The sequence below is a fragment of the Thalia democratica genome, chromosome 5, assembly GCF_965202585.1.
Source record: "Thalia democratica chromosome 5, ktThaDemo2.hap1.1, whole genome shotgun sequence".
NCBI classification, from domain to species: Eukaryota; Metazoa; Chordata; class Thaliacea; order Salpida; family Salpidae; genus Thalia; species Thalia democratica.
This window is the reverse complement of record NC_139169.1, coordinates 61214236-61235850: the sequence shown is the minus strand read 5'-3', so window position 1 is coordinate 61235850 and position 21615 is coordinate 61214236. Positions and strand designations below refer to the sequence as shown.

The 21615-nt window shown below is 28.6% G+C and overlaps 1 protein-coding gene across 2 annotated transcripts; it reads left to right on the top strand.

Annotated features, from left to right (window-relative positions):
- The first annotated feature begins 8322 nt into the window (after positions 1-8322).
- On the top strand, positions 8323-18456 carry LOC145837028 (uncharacterized). Of its 2 annotated transcripts, XM_082944796.1 has the most exons (6): positions 8323-8479; positions 8730-8962; positions 10704-11001; positions 15099-15478; positions 16040-16415; positions 16446-18456. In XM_082944796.1, exons 1-6 carry the CDS (start codon positions 8356-8358, stop codon positions 17573-17575), a joined length of 2541 nt encoding a protein of 846 aa, XP_082800922.1. In that variant the 5' UTR covers positions 8323-8355; the 3' UTR covers positions 17576-18456. The 2 variants fall into 2 exon arrangements, with proteins under 2 accessions (XP_082800922.1, XP_082800921.1); XM_082944795.1 differs by having other exon boundaries at positions 16040-18456.
- The last annotated feature ends 3159 nt before the right edge of the window (positions 18457-21615 follow it).

Here is a 21615-nt window from a genome sequence, read left to right as displayed (position 1 = left end):
GTCCAAGATTATTAAAAAAAAACATCGTAAACATTTTAGTAAAAAGTTTTAAATTTATATAAAAATGACAACTCTAGGGATGTTTTAGTATCATTATGTATGTATGAAAGTTATGCTTTTTTATAATAAAACTAATTTTGTTTGATGCATAAAAACTTTTATATTGTTATAAATAATATAACAAAACAATTCTAATAAAGTTGTTGATTTATTTAGAAACACAAATTTATAACGTTAGTAGTTTTATAGAATTATCTTTGATTACCTGTAATCTATAAACCTTAAAAAATAGTGATTCTTTTATTTCATACACTGAAATCTTAATTAAATTTATGTTAAAAGTAAATTATACAGTTTCATTAGTTTCAATATGTACATAAAAACTATACAACTATAGGTAAATAATGAAGTTCACTGCACGATCAACAACAACAGCATCCGAGACAACCTACGACCGATTTCGTTTCTATTAGGACTCATCAGACAGGCATAAATGCGAGAAACCACGGTTGTGATCTAAACAAGCGAGCTTAAAAGCATAAGGACTAAAGCGATCGTTTGTGGGTAAAGTATAATAAACGGACGCAGCAAAATAATCCACAGCCCAACGTCTAAGACAGTGGTTCCTAACCTGTTGATGCCCTGCACCCCTAAAACATTTTAGTTTGTTCTTGCACCCCTTGCAGTATATGCAATGACTTATTAGAGAATAGTTTGAATCAGAACGATGAAGAGCGAGCGGCCCTGTTCGGGAAACCCTGGTCTAAGACATTATTTGCTAATTTGAGGTTTTAGTCTCTACATTTGTTTTAATATGATGATTTGATATCATATTTTAATTTGATTAAAACGAGCTTAGGGACTAAACCTTCATATTAAGCCGACAATGTATTAGACGTTGAGGCGTCAATTTATTGGACTTTACCCACAAACAATCGCTTCAGTCCTTATGCACTTAATCCCACTTGGTTAGTTCACAAAAGCGGTTGCTTGCAACTATACCAGTCTGACGCGTCCTAATAAGGACGAAACCGGTCGTAGGTTGTCTCGGATGCTGTTGATCGTGCGGTGAAGTTCATTATTTAATATCGATGGCTAAAAACATCTTAAGTTTGTTGATGATAGCCGAAATAAATACTAACATACTTATAATGTGCTACTTTAGTGTTATGAACCACTTATTTAATATTTTTAACTTTACTTCAATAACTTTTACATTTTAATTGGGCAAACTTGTGTAAGCACTTTCAAAGTATTGCAACTTTTCCTTTAAGAACAAAATACAAATTTTATAAAAGTTAAAAAGCTTTTTTTCTACAAATTACTTCAAAATTTCACATTTCAAACTATTTTTTATCAGAATTAACTGAAAAAAAAGGGTACAAAAGTATTTTTGTACAGACTTGCAAAAAAAAAAAATTAAAAAGTAAATTTTAGTTTTAGATAAAGAATTTAAACATTAGTACAGAAAACTACGTAGGTAAATATTTTGGTGTAAACAAATTTGAGTGTATAATTTTGCTGAAAACTTAGTGATGTTGTGTTTTTAGTAAAAATTACAACTGTTAAAAATATGCTCAAAATAAGATGTTTTCAGTTTTTAATTTTTTAGTCAAAGCTCGATAACTTTATAGTTTTTAGACTCTCAACTTTATAATAGTAGAGAAAACTATACTTTTGTTTTTATTTAATTTTATTTATAATTTATATTTAACGTAAAAAAAATGCTTTGTAAATAGCATAAAAAACAAACATAAGGTATAAAACAAAGTAAACTAAATAAAAAAGTTTTATTATTAAGATGTTTTCGTATTTTTTTGTCAAGTTGTAGTTTTTATGAGCATTTGCAAAAAAAAAAAACATTTTTTATTACTTATGTTCCATTCAAAAAAGTAGCTTAGTTATCTTGAAATACTAAAACTTTTCAAACCAATGTGATCTATGGCTAAGTTAAACAGCATGCGTGTTATTTCTCTACAGTACGAAACGCTGCTGTCTTCTATGAAAGTAAACTAATTAGGCATCATTATGAAGTGCATTTGCACATTCAATTGCAATCAGTTGTTTTGTAATCAAATTGTTTAACTATTATGTGTTAACTTTCTCAGCTAACGAAGCAAGTATTTTTTCTTTTGAACTATGTGAAAACATCGAACTTTATAAATTAAAGAGAACTTACTTTTTGTTATTATTTTAGTTTTATTTAAAACGTGTTCTTTTGATTACTAACTTTAAACTTTTGTTGATTATTTAAAGTGAGCAACTAAAAACAGTTTAGATTTAGATAATTTTTAAGCTGCAGGCCTTGTACATAGTTTACTTGTGTTAAGTTTAGAAAACAAAAGTTTTTGTTTTATCATTAAATTTTAATAAACATAAAACATTTGTTTACTTTATTCTTTGTTAATTTTTGTTTTAAGCTAATGATACATTTCGATATCAAAATTTAAAAACAGATAATATTAATGTTTTTTATGTTTTAAACTTAGAATAAAAGCTTATATATCAAATAATTAAACAGAAGCATAACTTCATATTTTATAAGAAACTTTTTTTTAAGTTATAGACTATTGTTATTTATTTTATATATTACAATGTTACTTAAAATATTTATCAAACGAGAAAATAACTATTAAATTTACAAATATAAAGACGTCTTACATTTTTCAAATTTACTCAAAAAAAAGGTACATACATTTTTCAAAAGTTTATTAATTAACATAACAAGTTAAGCTGCATACCAATTTAAAAAGTTTAATAGTTTTGTAACTTAAAGCAAAAAAAAATATTATTTTTCATACAAACACAAGGCTCGATCTTTGCTGTTCGGCTCCAATGGAGGAATTTTTGCTGTAAATCGAAACAACAGAGTTTCTGTTCTGCGTTGGTACGTGTCGCACTACGTGTCTGAATATTTTACTGGTGATTAAAAATCACGATACAATAAAGTTTTAGTGAAAAAAAGTCAAAATTTAATAAGGTATTAATTTTTCAATAAAAGTTTATTATCACATTTTAACGCTTATTCTTATGACAAAAAGTTACTTTTAAGTTATTGGACATTGACCTTTACAGACAAGGTTTAATAGTTTATATATTGCAAGTTTAAAAATTATAACAATAATAAACAATACAAATCGTTTATATGCTTTTAAGTTTTAGAGCTTTGAAAAACAATAGTAAAGTTTTTATCGAACTTAATTCTACATAAAAAATTGTTATAAAACTGCAGTTTGTATAATGCTAACAAATTAAAACTTTTAAAACGATTTAGGTTGTACTACATATAATTTTTCTAAGGCAAAATAAAAAAAATTTCAAGTATAAAATTTCAAGAAGCTCTGTTATATTTATAAAAACTTAGTCTAAATATGTTTAAAATACGAACTATTATTTTTGATAACTTAAAAAAGTTGTAAAGTATATATGTATACGTGCCTTGGAAAATAGTATTTTATTAACGGAGTAGATTTTCTAATACTTCTGAAGAAAAAGTATTAAATATATTAACTTCTAAATGCTTTTGTAATATTTAAGTTGCATTTAGAAATAATCTTTTAATCTGCCCCATGTAAAATGTGGCCTAAACTATTTCAAAAAACAGTTTGTAATATAGTGTTTTATATAAGCCAATCAAACTTGAGTTTCTGAAAATCTGTATTAAATATCAAGTGCTTCAATACTTTTATATCATCAAATAAAATAGCATAGTTTTTTAAAATAAAGAGTTACTTAGCTATATACTTCTGAAAACTAAAACTTGTTTAAAATATAAAATAAGTATATTTATGGTGTAGCAATATTTTTCTTTAGTTTAAAAGCTAATTGTTTTAGTTATCAAACTATAACATCTTTTGTGCGACTTGATAACCAATGGGTTTTTCGGTACACCGTTTTTCCAAGGACCAAAAAGTTTGAGCGCTTTTTTTGTCGTTCGATAAACAATACATATTAAGTGCTAAAGTAAAACATTACTTTAACTTTTTAGTAAGTTGTGTTGTTTGAAAAATTTATAAAACAATTTAATTAAAAAATTAACCTAAAAAATATTTTCTAAACAAAAGTCTTTACTTTGAATAAGCTAAATAACAAGATAAAATGCACTTGGACTTGTTTAAAGACTTGAAAGTATAATAAGTTAGTTATTTATCTAAGCAATAAAGAAAATTTCTAACAAACAAAATCACTAAATAAAGTTATGTAATCAACGAAGTAGGCAAATTAATCGTTAATTATAATTTTTTTTAATTTTTAATTTTTGACTAAAATTTTTATACATTAGCATATATAAAACGTAAAAAAAAGAATTTAAAAATTTTTGATAAAAATTAATACTTAACTTTTAAACGTAAGGTTAATTGTTTTTTTTTTATGTTTTTTAATCTGTTAGAAGAAAATGTTTTGGAAATTTTAATTAGTCATTTTTTTCAAAGTAGAGGAAATGCTTAACATTATTTATTGTTGATGCTAGAAGCCAAAACAAGCTTCAAGTTGTTGTAAGAAGCGTAAACAAAATATTTTAAATTGTTTCGTGCGAGTTGTTTCAACATGTGTATTAACACCGTCTACTCTCGAATTTTTCATTCGAAACTACTTCAAACATGTGCCAGACCACTTTTACGAATTAACAAACTAACAAGTTCGAAATATCGTCCAAGTGGAAGAAGTTCAAGTTGCACCTGAACGCGATTTTCCTCGCCACTTTTTCCAGGAAGCTCACGTTCGTCGTCAAGCCGGTCAGCTGAAATTTTTCCACTTTGTAGCCGCCCAGCTCCAGCCTGAATTTCGATAAACGTTACAATAAATATTCGGTACGGTTTTAAGGGATTACAAAGTTTTAACAAACAGTTTATTTCAGGAAAAAATTAACCAAAAGTATTTGTACAATTAAAAAAAAAACACGGTACTTGAACATTTTAATCTTATTTACTTTGGCTCACATTGAATACAAGTATTTTTTAAACAAACCCAAAAGTATTTTATTGAACAGCTAAATAGCTTAATTTACGCAAAAGTTAACTTTTGAAACCTAGTACTTTTTTACATTAGAAAAACTTGAAACAACACAATGACATTTCAAAGCCCGAGCAAAGTTTTCCAACGGTTCGGATGAAATTTCATGGTTTTAAAATAATTAATACTAATTTCGACTTTGGACCCCGTTTAGCTTAATGTCTGGCGAAAACGTCAGAAGTCTTTCTCGCTCACGGATAACCAAATTGCTTAAGCGTCTAAAACCGGATATAACCCGAGGTCGAATTTCGCCGACGTCTCAAACTGTTTCAGAAGTAACAAGGTGTTTGAAGTACAAAAGAGCTACTAACTATTTGTTTTCTTCCACATAGCAGCTGTAATCTGAACAGTATTTATCACCAAACCGCAATCTTGTTAGCACACGTCACTACGCCTTTTATTTTTAATCCGGGCGGTAATCAACCACTCGGTAACAAGTATTTACTTGATAAAAACTATTCGACTATTATTACTTGTAAAATTGATGGTTTGAGAAAAATGTAGGGAATAAAAAACTTTTTTTTTGGATTGTTAATATTGTTAAATAAACCAATTTTTTCATCCTTGTAACTTTTTTTTTTTCGTTGAGTGCTTGACGCAATTTTAAAGTAAACATATTGATAACTTAAATTACTTACTAACTTTTTAATTATTTTATTAAAATAGAAATATAATTATTGTGAACATCTAAGTTTTTAAAACTCATTCCAATAAATATACAATGATTTCGACAAGATAGGAAACTTTCTATTAACATTATTATACAGCACTGCTTTTTAAAAGTCAAATGTGTTGTAATATAATTGCTTGGCTAGACAGTATTACTTTTAAGCTGCATTTAATTTGCTCTATTAACTTATCGATAGTTTACTTTTTGATTATAATTAGCAACTGACTAAAGTAACAAATAAAACTGGTCGTATAAATTTGAAATATTCAAAATCTTGATTTTTTCGTGTTAAATTAAAGCTACAAGACTTTTTTTCTTTGTTATTAGCAAAGGATTGTTTTATAAAAAGTATGTTAAGCCTTATTGTATTAAGAATGACAAGATAGTTTATCACTTAACATATTTACTCGTAATTCATTCTAACTTGAAGTTGTAACTTTTCACATTAAACGTGAATATCCATGACGTAAGTTGAATTTTTTGCACAATTAGAATAAGGAATTTCAGTAATTCAATTGAAATATTTTTAATAGACAAAAAAGTCACTGAACAGCTATAAGTATGGGCTGTATATTTTTTGTATTTTAAAACTATATTTAATAACTAAAATAACAACTAAAGTTGGTCCTAAATTAAGCTACAAGTTGCTTTGAAAGTTTGAACTTGGGAAAAAAGCTTGAGCACAACTTTAAAAAATGTGTTTTAACCGCAAAAATGTTTTCGCAAGTAGTAAATGCAACTTCAACGTTAATCGACAAAGAAATTATTCATTTCGAACTTGTTTTGTTTTACGGTCAGTGGTAAGCGTATCTAGTTACCGTTCAAAAGCGTTCATTGCTACAACTCTAAATATATCTGTCATTTTTGACAACGCCCTACGCTAGACTTCCAGAAAACTTTTTCTTTGTTTTCTCGCGTCAACTCGCTATAAATAGTTTGGATGTCTCAGCGTGCTTTCTATTTCCCGAGGAGCTTTTAAGCCGAGGCTAGTTTAGAAGTTATCAGAAAGAATAAAAGAGGTTGAGTTATTTAGGAAACAAATTGTGAATGTTTTCTGAAAGATTATAAGCTTAAGCACCAAACAAGCTGTACAACTTGCGTTTCAGAAGCTTACCTTCTTATTACTTGTTTATAAACAATTTAGGTTTGTGATTTATGAAAAAAATTGTTGCCATTCTTGGTTAATTATTCGTATAGAAATAAAATAGAAACAGATTAGATAGAAAACCAAATATATAAAAAACCTTTTTTATACTTTTATATCTTTATTTTCATACTAAAAGTCGAAAGTGTTACAATATTTATAACAATGGCAAAAAATTAAACACTTGTGGCTAAACACCGAGCTTTGATTTTAAAAAATTATGTATGTCTTTATTGTTGTGAAAGCTTTTTTATGTTTGTAAATCATCAGCGATTTAGATTCGTCTGATCCTTGTTTGTAAAAATAATACAAGTAAAAAGCTATAGAAAGATAAAAACAAACGTATTTATTTTATAACTTTGTTAACAAGTTTTATAAATTAAAATATTATCACTTACGAAATAAAAACTTTTAGATTTATTCGTTTCACTAAGTTAGTAACCAAAAAAATCAACAACAACAACACTAAAACAACTAATTCCGGTAACAAAACAGTTTACGAACAATTATAATTATATTTTGCACGAGTTAGCGTATTAAAACACGCATTAAAATAACTCAGAAAGTGCAATGTCGCTTATTTTTACCGGCTTTAATTTCACGCGCGTGCTTGCACAAAGAATTTGTTGTTTTCACTTTGGTGTCGGGGTATGTGGAAAACCGCATTGTAGATGTTGGATCAGCTGCAAGGTTCGAGACGTTAGGTAATCACTATTCCGATACTACAGCGGCATGAATAAAACCATTGACTGCGCGAGAGATATTGTTTTTGGTGTAGTTTTTTAATTCTTTATTGGTGCCGAATGGAATTAGGCAAGTAAATAAGACATTGTGGCAGTGTTTATAAAATAAAAGGCATCCAGATTAAAACCATAAGTGTACCTTACGCTTTTTAATACGTACATGCTTTTAGTTTGTAAAACAATTGACATCCAAGCTTTTTAAAGTTTCCACTTCAAATAACAAAAATATTATACGAAAATTATTGTTTTGTTCAGTTTAAAGCGGTATGTGTATGTCTATGAACATTTTAAATGCAGTTTTAGACTTAATATGTTTGTTAAGGTCTTGCGGAAGCAACTAAGTAGTTTACATGCAACAACAAATGCCACAAATGTAGAAAATTATCTAAAACTAGAATAAAGCAGTTCATAGTTTTGAACAGAATAGCTATTGATTTTAAAGCTGTGCTGTATCTAGTGTTTATTTAACTTTAACCTTAAAGTTCTATGACAATAGTTTTACATTCAGTTAATACAATTTAAAATCAAATAATTAATTTTAGCGTCAGTAGATAATAAACAATAAAAGTGTAAAATTAAATCGATAGAAACTAAATAACAACAATTCTAGTTCTAAATAATTTTTGTAATGTCCTTTAAGCAAAATTTATTATTTTTAACGCTGTACAAACGAATTTTTTCAAAGTATAAAAATAATAACACTGTTTCCATGCACAAAAATTAAAAAAAAAAAAACTTTCAAACAAAACAGACATTTTTTTGACTTGTTTAAATAAGAAGGCAATATGGGGCTGCAACTGAATTGCATAAAGAAGAACTACCTGATATACCTGTCAACCTTGGTGGGTCTTCAGATGATATTCGTGGTGGCTTCTACGGCCGGTATATTGGGACTGCTAGATCAAAACTGTTAGTTTTTTTTTTTATTTAAAAATAAAAAAGAAATTTTAGAAAATCAAAACACATGTATGACTTGAACTTAAACAACTGTTTTTAAAAGAACGTAATAAGTTGAAATCTTCGTTAAAATTTAAAAGCTTCTATGAGTTCTTCAAAGTTTGAACAAGTAAACAAACATTTGCCTTTCTGTACTTTTGACTTTCTTAACGACTATAAAAAATCAAAAAGCTGTTATTTTGAAAATAAAAACGTTTCACAGCTGTCACCGAAACGGTTGGTGCCACAACCACAACTGAGCAGCTTCACACTGCCGCCAGGGTCGGCCAGGCCCTCTTGTGGGTGGACTGCGTCACCCTGGTCTACAGTTTACTGGTCCTGCTGATGAAAGTGTGCGCTGGCACTGCAGTTTTCAACGAGGTCGCCACGTTCGGAATTAACGTGGTGCTGTTCGTGGTGTTCCTCATCATGTGCATATTGTGGGGCGTGTACGACGTTAGTTTGTTTGTTTATTTGTATAAAATAACAAAGTATAACAAAATATTTGTATAAAGTTTTTTTTTCGAAAGTTTTTAGTCAAAAAACAACTTTGTATTTGCTATGGTATGAATTTGTGTTTAAATATCAAATAGGTTTAATATTATTAGCTAAGTTTGCATTGATCTGAATAAAGCTTTATGTAACTGGTTTTAAAGTCTTTAAGTACATATTTGATTTTCGGTTGTTAAAATGACTGTTCAAGCTATAAATTTTAAAGATAATTACATAAAGGTAAATGCCAGTTTCAAGTTACAATAAGATTTAGTTAATTAGCTTATTTCAAGCGTATTTTTTTATTACTACATTAACCTTTGGTTTTTGTTCAAAAAAAATCTGGCTTTATGAAATACTGGAACAGTTTAAAAAACCCTTTTTAATTAAAAGTCAATTTTGAAAAAAAAATTATACACTCAGCTCTTACATAAAAACCCACAAACAAACGGGTAAGTGACCAAAAATATGTCGCCCGCAAAACACAATTTCGCTTAAATTTTTGGAATACGTAATTTTTTATATGAAACTAAATTTGACAACAAATAAAATTTTATCAGATTTTTACAACGAAAAAACGTAAGAACTGTTTTTTAATAGAAAGTTACTGTTTATAACTGCACAACTTTTTTTTTTTTCTAATCTAGCTTTAGTTTATGAAAAAAAGTAATGTAAATAGTACTTAAAAATAAAATTTAAGCTTTTTTTTTTATTTTTTAGCTGATTAAATTAAAACTTAAAATTTTAATAAACTCCTTATTGAAAAAAAAAGTAACATTATCTAGAGTGATGAAAATAAATAAAAATAATAAAGTTGGTATAAATTAAAATATCAACTTTGCGTAACGCCGGAAGTATTTGTAAAATTAGGAAGAAGCAAATAATGTAATTATGGTCTTTTAAAATTTTACCACGTGAGAAAGCTGTAATTAACCGATTAACATTGTTTGAATACTTAAAAAAAAATTTAAGCAAAACTATGTTTAAAATGCAGTCTAAATCATTTTTATACCACCCATTAATTACCTTGATAGAAAAATATTACTTTTTTTATATATAGTTTATTTTACAACATAGTTTTGTGTATGTTAACAAAAAACCAGTTTGGAAAACATTTTTTTAAGGACTAAAAGAACATTTTTGTAAATTCGCAATTAAGCAACTTATTATAAAGAAAATAAAAGTTTACCTGTTCTCCAAAATTTTCAAATAAATGTTTCATTTTTTGTTGAAGAAAAAAAATTGTTGTTTAAAACAAGCTGTTGAAGACTGATGATTTATAGTTTAAACAATTATTAATGGTTTTATTGACTTGGTTTTATAAAGACAAATTAAGTTGCCTGACTTGGTTCATCAACTTTCCATAAGCAACAGTATATATATTTTTCAAGCAAGGTTTTTGAACTAGGCATAGTCTAAAAAAACTTTCATCTAGTTTTTTCACCAAAAAGACATTCTCACAAAAATAACTTAAAGAAAGTCATAGCCTCCTTCTAAACATTTTTTTCAATACACATTTTTATCGGCAGACAAAGCTCACTAAATTTTTATCTATTCATTAACTTTATTAAAATATGAAAAATTGAAAGTTCCATTTCTTAATTTTTCCAGCAGATACTTTGCTCATTACTTTTTTAACTACTCATAGTCTATTCAAAACAACTTTTTTAAGTACATAATTTTTATCATCTTTCTCACCCAACAGACATTCGACGATGGTGCCAACGTCAACGGACCGCTCTCCAACAGGGAGGGCAACTTCGTCGTGTGGATGCTCCTCCTCTTCCTGACAATCAACTTCCTCGCCATGGCCCTCGTCGACTTCTGCAACCTGTACTGGCAGGACGTGAAGCAGAAGATGCCCGACATGCCCAAGACGCCCACCATCAAGACGCCCAAGTTCAAGATGCCCAAGAAGCCCAAGTTCATGAGGAAGAAGAAGAAGGGCGAGGCGGACCCGGAGATGCAGGAGTTGGCGGACAGCGACGGGGCGGCCGGAGTAGGTGAGGAAGGAAAAATTGTAATTAACTTTGAGGATTAGCTTTGTAGGTTTTTGCAGCAAGTTGTTGTTGAAAAGCCGCGGGGTTACGAGACGTAGATTTTGTTTTTTGAACTTTCACGCGGAAACAGTTATTTTAAACTTCGATAATTTGCACGGTCACTTGTTTAATGTTTTTTTCAAACAGTTTTTGAATATTGCAAAAATTTAAAAACAGTTTATTGATTAAACAACACTTGTAAACACTATAAGTTAAGGGTGGGCAACATCGAGTTCATACCTATAAGTCTCTGGCCTTCGACATTTTTTAGCTTGAAAACAGCTAACTGTTTCTGAAAAATTGTTTCTTAAAAAAGCTTCTGAAAAATTGTATAAAACTCAGTTTTTCTATGAAAAGTCTTTTGAAATTTGCTTTTAATTTTTTTTTCAGTAAAAAAAAGTCATCAAAAGATTTTACATTACAGTTTAACATGTTATAGAGTTATTTCTAGTTTTAAGAGTATAATTTTTTTAAGAATACGCGGTCTGCAAGGGCTTTTTCTAAAAAGTCTGGCCAGCCGACTAAAAACGTTGCCCACCCTTAGTAAAAAAAAACTGTTACCTTTATAAAGCTACAATACTTTCTTTTAACAAGCTTCTTCAATGAGCAAAAAAGTTCGATGTGTTGACTTGTGTTAAAAAAGTTTATAGTCTGACTAAACACTTAAATTCATTTCAATCTATAACATTTTCTACCTCTCTTTATCTTTTTAAATATTATTTTCAAATTTGTTTTAAAAGGAAACCAAAAGTAAAGTGTGTTATTTGAAAAAATGTTTTGCGTGTAACTTTTATGTAAATAATCATTTTCAATAAACTATAACGAACAAGACTATGTTGTTGTTTATCATAACTAAAGATTAATTTAAAAACAAAAAACTAGTTAGTTAAAAAGTATTTCAGGTAAATTATTTAAAGTTGATAATGATACAACAAGTGTTGACAAAAATTATAAAACAAATGTTAAAATAAACGACAACATAGACTGTTTGGTGTAGTTTTAATGTTTTATATAAGTAAAAATATTCTTATATATTGTACACATTGATTTTAAGGTATCTAAAAAAGTTTTAAAAAACTAAGACTTAAAATTATTACAAAAAAAAATATGCACATAAATGATGTCCTTCGAAAGCAATATTAACCACTCTTATCTACTTAAAAGTTGTATGTAAAAACTTTTTTTTAAACAAATCACCCTTGAAATACTTAATTTTATAAATACAGCTTTTTATATATTATTAGGAAAAAACTTGTAAAACTAAAACCATCTGGTTTAACATAACGGTACACTCTTGAAAGCCTTATAATAAATCTACTTTAATACTTATAAAACCGTTTTTATACACACTAATCGTAAAAAAAAATTCAGTTTTTGAAATACTTTATCTTCTGTTCAATTAAACAAATTAAAAAAAAATTGTTAACTACAGTGCCATGAAATTAAAAATGTTAGGACAATAAAAAAGGTACTTCATAAAATACTTATTACAGTTTAAAAAAATTACAACAAAGAAAGTTTGTAACAGATACAAACAAAAACAATGCTATGCTGAGTAAGTGTTCATTTTTAAAACAAAATAATTTACTTTTATTTCTATGTATTAGTTTTAAAAATTAAAAGTTAATATACGTGTCTTTGTAGTATTAAGCTTAAAGGCTTTATTAAATATTTTGTTATTTAATGACATTAACATCTGTTTTTAGTTCTAATGTTGTTAGCTTTGTATATGATGTTTTTAATCTGTTATGACAAGAATGTCTGTTAAGGATTTTAGTATATCAATCTCATGTTAAATGAAAATATTACATCAATGATTAGTTGTTTTAATTTATGCCTTATGTATTAGTTTAGAGTCTAATTTATAAACTAAATAATCATAGTCACTAATGTAACAACTATGATTTTTTCTATTTATTAAGTATCAGACAAACTTCGTTTTGTTATTTTATTTTATAAAACTTTTTAGTCCAAAAGAAAAGTATAGTTGTTTTTATTTTTCTCATAAGAAAAATAAAGGTATAAAGTCGCCAAATTGTCAAATCTAACTATGTAGTAAGTTAAATCTGATTTAAAAGTGATATAAATACTCTGTTTGAAATAAAGTAGTAGTTTTTGATTTACAACTAGCTTTATAAAAGACTGAATTGACTAAAAGCTTGTAGTAGTAAAAATGTGTGTTTTATTACTCAGTTGTTTAAAAACTTATATTTTTTAGAAGAAATGAATTTATATAGTAAATAATTCATCTTAAATTTATTGAACAATTGTATAAAACAAAAAAATTAGTAAGTTAAAAAAATTGTTTGCAGAGTTTTTACGTTAAAACTTTCAAAGCTCAACCAGTAAGTGCTTTAGCTCTTTTTTTTTAGAAATTTATTTTGTATCGATGAAAATTTATTTTTTTTGTTTAGCATAAGTTAACAATATTTTTTATAACATTTAACAATATTTTTATTTTAAATAATTAAAATTAACGAAAATTTAGTCAGAATTTAACGTAAACTTTTTTAACTTAACTGACAACAACTACTTATGACTTTTATTCGTAGTTGATGTCATGTTTTTTAGCTTCTCGTATTTTTTTATTAATCTTATTTATGGCTTTGCAACTTTAGTTTTTTTGTTTTTTTTTTGTATATTTAACTCTTTTAATATATAATGCTGTAACATATCTATAATAAACACAACTAACACATATGAACAAAATACGCTTACTTAAAGGATGTGGTTATTAGAAACTAATTTAAATATTTTTCCTGATTTGTTTTTGCTTAAATGACTAGAGTAATTTAAACTACTAAGTATTATATTATATATTTATATTTTAATATTTTAATGTGATCAAAGTTAACGTAGTATGGTATTTAATTTAAAAGACCAAGACACGCAATACCCGCCAGAAATTCAAAACAACTGTATTTTGTACGATAAAAACTTGACTAAACATCGAAGTTTCGCAAACCATAAAGTATAATCAGTAAAACAAAGTATTTTACTTCAGCAAAAACATACAATTAACAAAGTGTTTATGTTTTTACCTTTTAGCTAACAAACAAAATGTATATTAAGAATTTATAAATAAAGATATGTACTTATACATACATATTGTACATAAAATTTTATTTGCATTTTTTTCTTACACTATACTATAGTATTTTGTAGATTTCTAGAACTGTTAATGTTTTATGGACAGTGAAAAGTATTTACGTTTACAAAACAGTTGTTTTAATCTAGTTCGATATATAACACAACCAGTTATTTTGCAAGTGCAACTGATGTACTTAACAAGTACTAAACCAAAAAAAAATTGTTTGTGTGAGTAAACTAAAATCACCACTAAGTTCTAATAAATATTTACTTATGGCTATAGACGTTATCAATAAGGAATTTTTAAATATTCGTGTAAAAAACTTTCGAAAAGAAGTAAGTTTGAAATTTGTTAGCTGTTTGCGGTTTTAGTAGTAGGATAAAATCCTATTTTTTCAACATAGGTTGTTAGTAATGCGCTATGTTAAAAATGTTTTTTGGAATCTTACCAAGCTAAAATATTAGCGAAGTTAAATTAGCTTTAGTTGAAGCTAGCCTATTCGTCTGTTATTAGTTCTGTTTAAGTACGACATAATGTTTAAAAAGTTTAGTAAAAAGTAATTAGGTATGCTCTAATTATATTACTTTTTTGTATATTAAACTTTTTTTTAATAACTGAACAACTGTTATATTTAATACATTATTATCAATAAATATAGTTATTCTCAAAAAACCTGTTTTATAATAAGGTTTGTTTTTAGTTTTGTTGTGTAGCTAAATCCTTAAATAACTATATTTTATCACGTTAATTATTTCTATATGATGTTTAATGTTAATTTTAATTTAATTTATATTTATTAATATAACAAAGCTCTATTTGGTTGTATGGTTTGTATGCGTACAGAATGAATGATAAAAAAAAATATTAGACTTTATTTAAATTTTGCTATCTGTTATTAGATCAAAATGAATATTTATAGTTTTAAAAGATCTAATGCGAACCTAAGGACTAGCAAAAATTCACTTAACAGGGAAGGTGCACGTAGTCTCGGAAGTGCCCAACAAGAGGTCCTCGGCCTCCGTAACCGAAAGCTTGGCTGACAAGTTGGCGGGAACAATCGAACAGGCGCTGGAGAAGGCCATCGAAAACATCGCTGCCAAACAGGCTCCCGCCGAACCGGTGGTCGCCGTCGAAGTTGAAGCACCGGAAGTTGCCGTTTGTGAAGTCGCCGAACCGGAACCAGTCGCTGAACCAGAACCGGTCGTCGTTGCAGTGGAACCAGAACCGGTAGCTGTCGCTGTTGAGGCTGCAGCTGAAGTACCGGCCGTTGCTAGTGTTGAGGTGGCCGCTCCAGAGGTCAAGGCAGAAGAAGTTGTGCAAGCTGCGGCTGCAGAGCCGTCGGAAACCGAGGTAGCTCTTTAATTTACGATTTGTTCACAATTACTAATCTCTTTCTCTTGTTTTTATTTGAGCAAAACAGAAGTAAAAAGCCAAGTAACTCTCTACAATTGAAAATGTTCTATTTTTTAAGTTAAATCGTGCATGGTCAATTCTATTGTGAGTACACTATTTGTTTATTAAAAAAGACAGCTCTAGAATCTTTCAGAAACTTGAGTTTTAATAAACCAACACATTTGGAATAATTGTTTGTCAGTACACCACAAACATATTTTTTAGAGCAAGCACTAACAGAATATTCTTAAATGTTCAACTAACAGTTATGTTTTATGAAGATAATTTGACTGAATTTTAAAACTCAACTAATCTTTCATAAAACACTTACAAAACTAGTTTTCAAAACTTTTTGTTTGAAACGGAGTAGTTTGAATTTTTTAATTTTCTCTTTAAAAAGAATAACGCTTGTTAAAAAAAAAACATTAAGAGAATCTTGCCGTATGATTTAAAGCTATGGATTGTATTATTTTTAGAACATCGAACCTTTTATTCTCTTATTTCTATCGAAAATTTCAGGCGTTACTTTCTGTTAAAGTAGTCAACGAGACTGTTAAACAAGTAACTTTCAATGAGTTGGATACAAAACAAGAGCTTTCTGAACCTTCCGAAGATCAAATCGTAGAAACTGTTTTAGTATCTGAGCAAGAAGTTTCTCCCGAACCAGCAGTTGTTGCTATAGAAACACCTGAACCTGTAGTTGTTGTCGTAGAAGAACCTGAACCAGTAGTTGTTTCTGTTGAAGAACCTGAACCAGTAGTTGTTGTTGTTGAAGAAGCTGAACAAGTAGTAGTTGTTGTTGATGAACCTGAACAAGTTGTTGCTGTTGAAGAAGCAGAACCAGTTGTTGTTGCTGTTGAAGAAGCAGAACCAGTTGTTGTTGCTAAAGAAGAAGCTGAACAAGTTGTTGTTGCTGCAGAAGAACCTGAACAAGTTGTTGTTGCTGGTGAAGAAGCAGAACCAGTAGTTGTTTCTGTTAAAGAAGCAGAACCAGTAGTTGTTGCTGTTGAAGAAGCAGAACCAGTTGTTGTTGCTGCAGAAGAACCTGAACCAGAAGTTGTTGCTAAAGAAGAAGCAGAACCAGTAGTTGTTGCTGTAGAAGAAGCAGAACCAGTAGTTGTTGCTGTAGAAGAAGCTGAACAAGTTGTTGTTGCTGTTGAAGAAGCTGAACAAGTTGTTGTTGCTGTTGAAGAAGCTGAACAAGTTGTTGTTGCTGCAGAAGAACCTGAACCAGAAGTTGGGGCTGTTGAAGAAGTAGAAGCAGTAGTTGTTGCTAAAGATGAAGTAGAACGAGTAGTTGTAGCTGTTGAAGAACCTGAACCAATTTCTACTATTGAAGAAAAACCTGTACCAGTTGTCACTGCCGTAGAAGTTCTTGTACAGGCCGTTGATGCTGTAGAAAAGCCAGAGTCAGTAAAAGCAACTGTAAAAGAGCTTAAAGCAGAGGTCGCTGCTATGGAAGATTCTGAGCAAGTTGTTACCGCTGTAGAAGAAGCGGACCCTGTTGAAGTTGAAAATTCTGAAACAGCCGTTGCTGAAGCTGAAGCAATTGACGCTGACGTAGTTTCTGATCCTCAAATTTCTACCCAAGCTTCATTAACTTTAGAGCCCTTAAAAGCTCCAGTTGCTAAAACTGACTTGGCACCTATGCCCGAAGAATTTTCTGAGCCTTCTCAAACTCCGGAACTTTCAAAAGACCCAGCTGTTCTAGTTGACTCCGAATCAGAGGCTGAGGTTATACCTGAGGCATCTGAAACTCAAGTCGCTACAAGCTATTCGACTTCGGAACCCGAAATAGTTTCAGAGTCGGAAGTGGTCTCTGAACCGGAATTAGTAACTGAAGTTTCTGTTGAAAGCGTGACAGCTGTGCAAGGTGAACAAGTTGTTTCTGAAAAAGTGGTAGTTGATGAGGAAGCCAATGAAAACTTTGAAACGGCGTCTGAAGCTTCCGACGTAACCGAAAAAGCATCTGACATCAGTGACGTAGCATCTGTCGTTACGAAGAAAGATGCTGACGTCACTGAAAAGGCACAGGAAGTCCAAGAAAAGTTATAACTTTTAGTAAAACGATGTTGAAATAATCAACCTTCGACGCCGAAGTAAAGGTCTGAAACATGATAACACATAAATTGCTTTTTGTTTGAATGTGGACATAGACATGCATCTAACAAATAAAAACAAACAAAAAAATTACTAACAATTTTACTATTTGTGCGGTGTGGCAATAATAGAGAGGTTGTTTCTTTTTATTAATTTCAGGCTTTGCTGTCATCAGGTTAAAGGAACCGCGGAGTAAACGTTACCAAAGAGCTAACGCTTCGGCAACAAGTGATGTCACTATCGGCCAGATGTTGCTTCTACTATGTACAAGACCATAATTCATCAAAAAGCAACGGACAACGTGACTTCATTGAAAAGTAACTGCGTTTATTAAATAAAAACACAAAACTGGACTATAGACCAAAAATCGTATACAGTAGAACTTGACTATTTCATTTTTCCATTTTGTTTATGTAAGTGTGTGTTTTTTTTTTGTAAATATCGAACCATATACGCTATGCCAATACATCTTGTTATATTTTTAAACATTACTTTTTGTTGCACATTTTGTAAATATGTATGTAATGTTGTACTTTTTGATTGCTATTTGATTTGATGTTACTTTAAGTTTGTAAAAGCTAGTTTAAACTAACTGTTAACAAAAAGAATGTTTTGAAATAATAAAAACTTGCTGAATAAATGAATCTGTTTAATAGCACTAAACATGAAAGTTTTTTTTTTTGTATTGCATTAAAGCTGTGTTAAATACTCTATTTAAAATTTCCTTATACTATTTAAAATTTTTAAATGTTATAGCAATAATATATAGTTTTTCTTTTCGTGTACAACTTTTCATCAACAAATATAAAGTTTTTAAATAAACCAAAAACAAACCAGTAATACATTGTTTTGTTGCTGTTTTCTTGCCGCCTTATTCTAACGTACAAGTTGTGCAATCGTGACGTCACAACGGTCTGATCACCAACAACAAACCAGAACTTGTCCGAGATCGGGGAGATCCCCAGCTTTCTCATGTTCCCGTTCAACAAGGTGCACCTGAGGAAGGGAAGGGGTTTTGAGAACAGGTGGAGCTCTATTTCGGCGTGACGTAAGCATGACGTAAGCAGTTTGAAAAATTAAGGTGAATAGGTTAAGAAAAGGCACACATTAGTTTGTATTACTAGAAAAGTATTTATTTGAAAAGTTTAAAACAATAAAAAAGTTCAACTACTAGCTAATATTTTTTTGACACTTTAAAGTAGCCTTACAAAGTAGCAAAACTTTAAAGCCAATCAAAAGAGCTGCAATTTTAATACATGTGCATCATAATAATATTTAAACTTGCCTTAAACATTGCTGTGCACACAACACGTTCATTTCACTGCTTTTAAAGTGTTACAAAAGTTTTTATTTTTACAAAATTTAGTCTGAATGGTTTTTGAGCCTAACTTAAGAAGTGCTATTATATCAAAAAGATATTTTTTATATGTAATTCAATTGCTTATTTTATGGTGTCTTTCATCAAACCGTGTGAGAGCAATAAACTTTGAACAAAAAAAATGAGCATTTTAATGTATTTTATTTAGTTTTTTTTTTTTGAATACATATTTATCATTTTATTACACACGACAACAGTAAAATAAACTTATACAAGATAACTGATGTTTATATACATATTTATATCCTTTAGTTTGTATAAAAATTCATTTCTAACATTTATAGATTTCTATCTAAAAACTCTAATTTATAACGGTATTTTCGTAATTTTTATGTGCAAAAAGTTTTACGTAATTGATAAATGTCTGGTTTGTTTCCAAAACAGACCATAATGACAAGAAAAATAGTTAAAATCAGATTAATTTGTTTCAAGTTTGTGTTGTTTCGTGCCAGACTGTTCATTTTACTTGATTATTTTTTCGCCTGATTTTTCACTATTTTTTGTAAATAATATATTATTTTATTAGTTATAAAAGCACACAGTTTCAAGCCTACACATAAATGTTAAGTTGTACATATTATTTATTGTTTTTTGTTGATTTTTTAATGTTTATTTTTCTACACGAACTTTTCTTGTATAAACCTTACACGACAAAAAAGTTTAAAACTGTACTTGAAATTTTTATTCTTAAAATATTTTGTCTATTTTTTTTATTTTCTATCCATTTAGAAAAAAGGAAAAGAACTATAAAATGAAAAGTATTACATAAACACTTTTTTAAATACATAAAGTTGTTCAAAAAGCTTAGTTTATTAAAGGTCGTTTTCAATACTAAACAACTAAAAGTTAACATTCTTCTACTGAAATTTTGTTTCTCGCCACAATAAGTTTCACAGTAGTGTTTCAACACAGGAAAACGATACTATTAAAAAAATGTTTATTAAACCGCACATACAGTGTACTTGAAAGCTTGGATTATTGAGTTATAATCCAATCATTTGAAATGGTTTGCGAGCCAAAAATTGGTTCTAGTGTCTAGCCTAGCGACTGGTTCCACACCCTACTCCTTACCGCTAATCTCTTACGGCTTTTTTAACACCTTGTTCAATGTATTTATGAAAATATTTATGACATAGTGCTCAATAGCTAAGAATAAGACATAAGTTTAGTCGATAAAAGGTAACTAAAATAAATTCTTGTAGTAAAACCCGCCTACATACACTAACTTTGAAATAAAAATACTTTGTAAATTCACCTTCTACACTTTTAACTAAATAAGTTTATAAGTATAAATTTTTTGTTTAACAACACAATGTTTGCTAAAAGACCAAAGTATAATTCGACATAACAAAACTGTTAAGGAATTAGAAATACTAGATAAAATACAATAAAAATAGAATACAACTTTTTTATTATAAACTCACTGTATTGCCCAAATGATGGCTATAGCGAGCATATTATCGATGTATGTCATTCTCAAGTTGAATATGGTTATAGTCGCAAACAACAAAGCGCTTACTATTCCCACGTAAATTCCATTCCAAAACTTCTTGTTCATCCAGTGGCAACAGAGATCTGAAATTTGATATAAACTTATTAAATTTTACGAAAGTATTAATCATATAATCTTTAGGACAAATAGTCAGTACATTATAGCAGTAATATTTGCAACGAAACTGTTTTTAAATTCATTTGAAAAAACCAAATTGTCATCTTAATGTATTATAACTTATTTACAAAAACTAGAGGTCTAGCTAAACTGCTCATGATGCCAAATATAATACAAAAAATAAATATACTAGTAGAAATATAATCATTAATTTCAAAATGATTAATTTTCAAAAAAATTTACTTGAATTTTTTTTTTTAAACTCTACTCAATTATAAATGTTTTATCGTTGTAGCATTGGAAAAACTTTCGAGATTTTTGAAAAATAATTTTTTAAAACAAGCTATACTTAGTAACTACAAAAACTTATTTATTCAATTGGCTTTTCAAGTTATATTTAACCTTGATTGATTTTTGTAATTACGATATTGACCAAACTGTTTCAAGTAAATCAAACTTCATAGCAAGTTTTAGTTACAATCATTTTTTTGAAGTTTGACAGGATGGTTTTCCATAAAGATTAGTCATTATTGAAATTTTATATTAACTTACAAAGGCTTTCCATTATAATACTCGTATACTTAATCTTATAAGCCGTAGAACGAAAGTATAACTGTTCATTTAGTTTTGAAAGATAGTCGGTACATTATAGCTCTAATATTTACAAAGAAACTGTTTTTAAATTTCGTTAAAAAAATAAAGTTATCATCTTAATTTATTATAACTTATTTACAAAAACTAGAGGGACAGTTAAACTATTCATGATGCCAAATACAAAACACAAATAAATATACAATTATAATCTAATCAAATTTAATTTCAAAGTATTAAAGTATAACAAAATAGATTTAAAACTTTTGTAAACTCTACTCAATTATAAGCGTTTTATCATTGTAGCATTGGCAAAAACTTTTAAAAAAATTAAAAAATAATGTTTTACAACAAGCTATTTCTAGAAACTACAAAAATCTTTATTAACTAGCTTTTTTAGTTACACTTAACCTTGCT

Bases quoted from the DNA above. Each gene is read 5' to 3' on its own strand.
- LOC145837028 (XM_082944795.1), top strand. From the start codon at position 8,356: ATGGGGCTGCAACTGAATTGCATAAAGAAGAACTACCTGATATACCTG. The intron at 8,963-10,703 runs GTTAGTTTGTTT...CTCACCCAACAG, and splicing joins TATTGTGGGGCGTGTACGAC to ACATTCGACGATGGTGCCAA. The intron at 15,479-16,039 runs GTAGCTCTTTAA...CGAAAATTTCAG, and splicing joins CAGAGCCGTCGGAAACCGAG to GCGTTACTTTCTGTTAAAGT.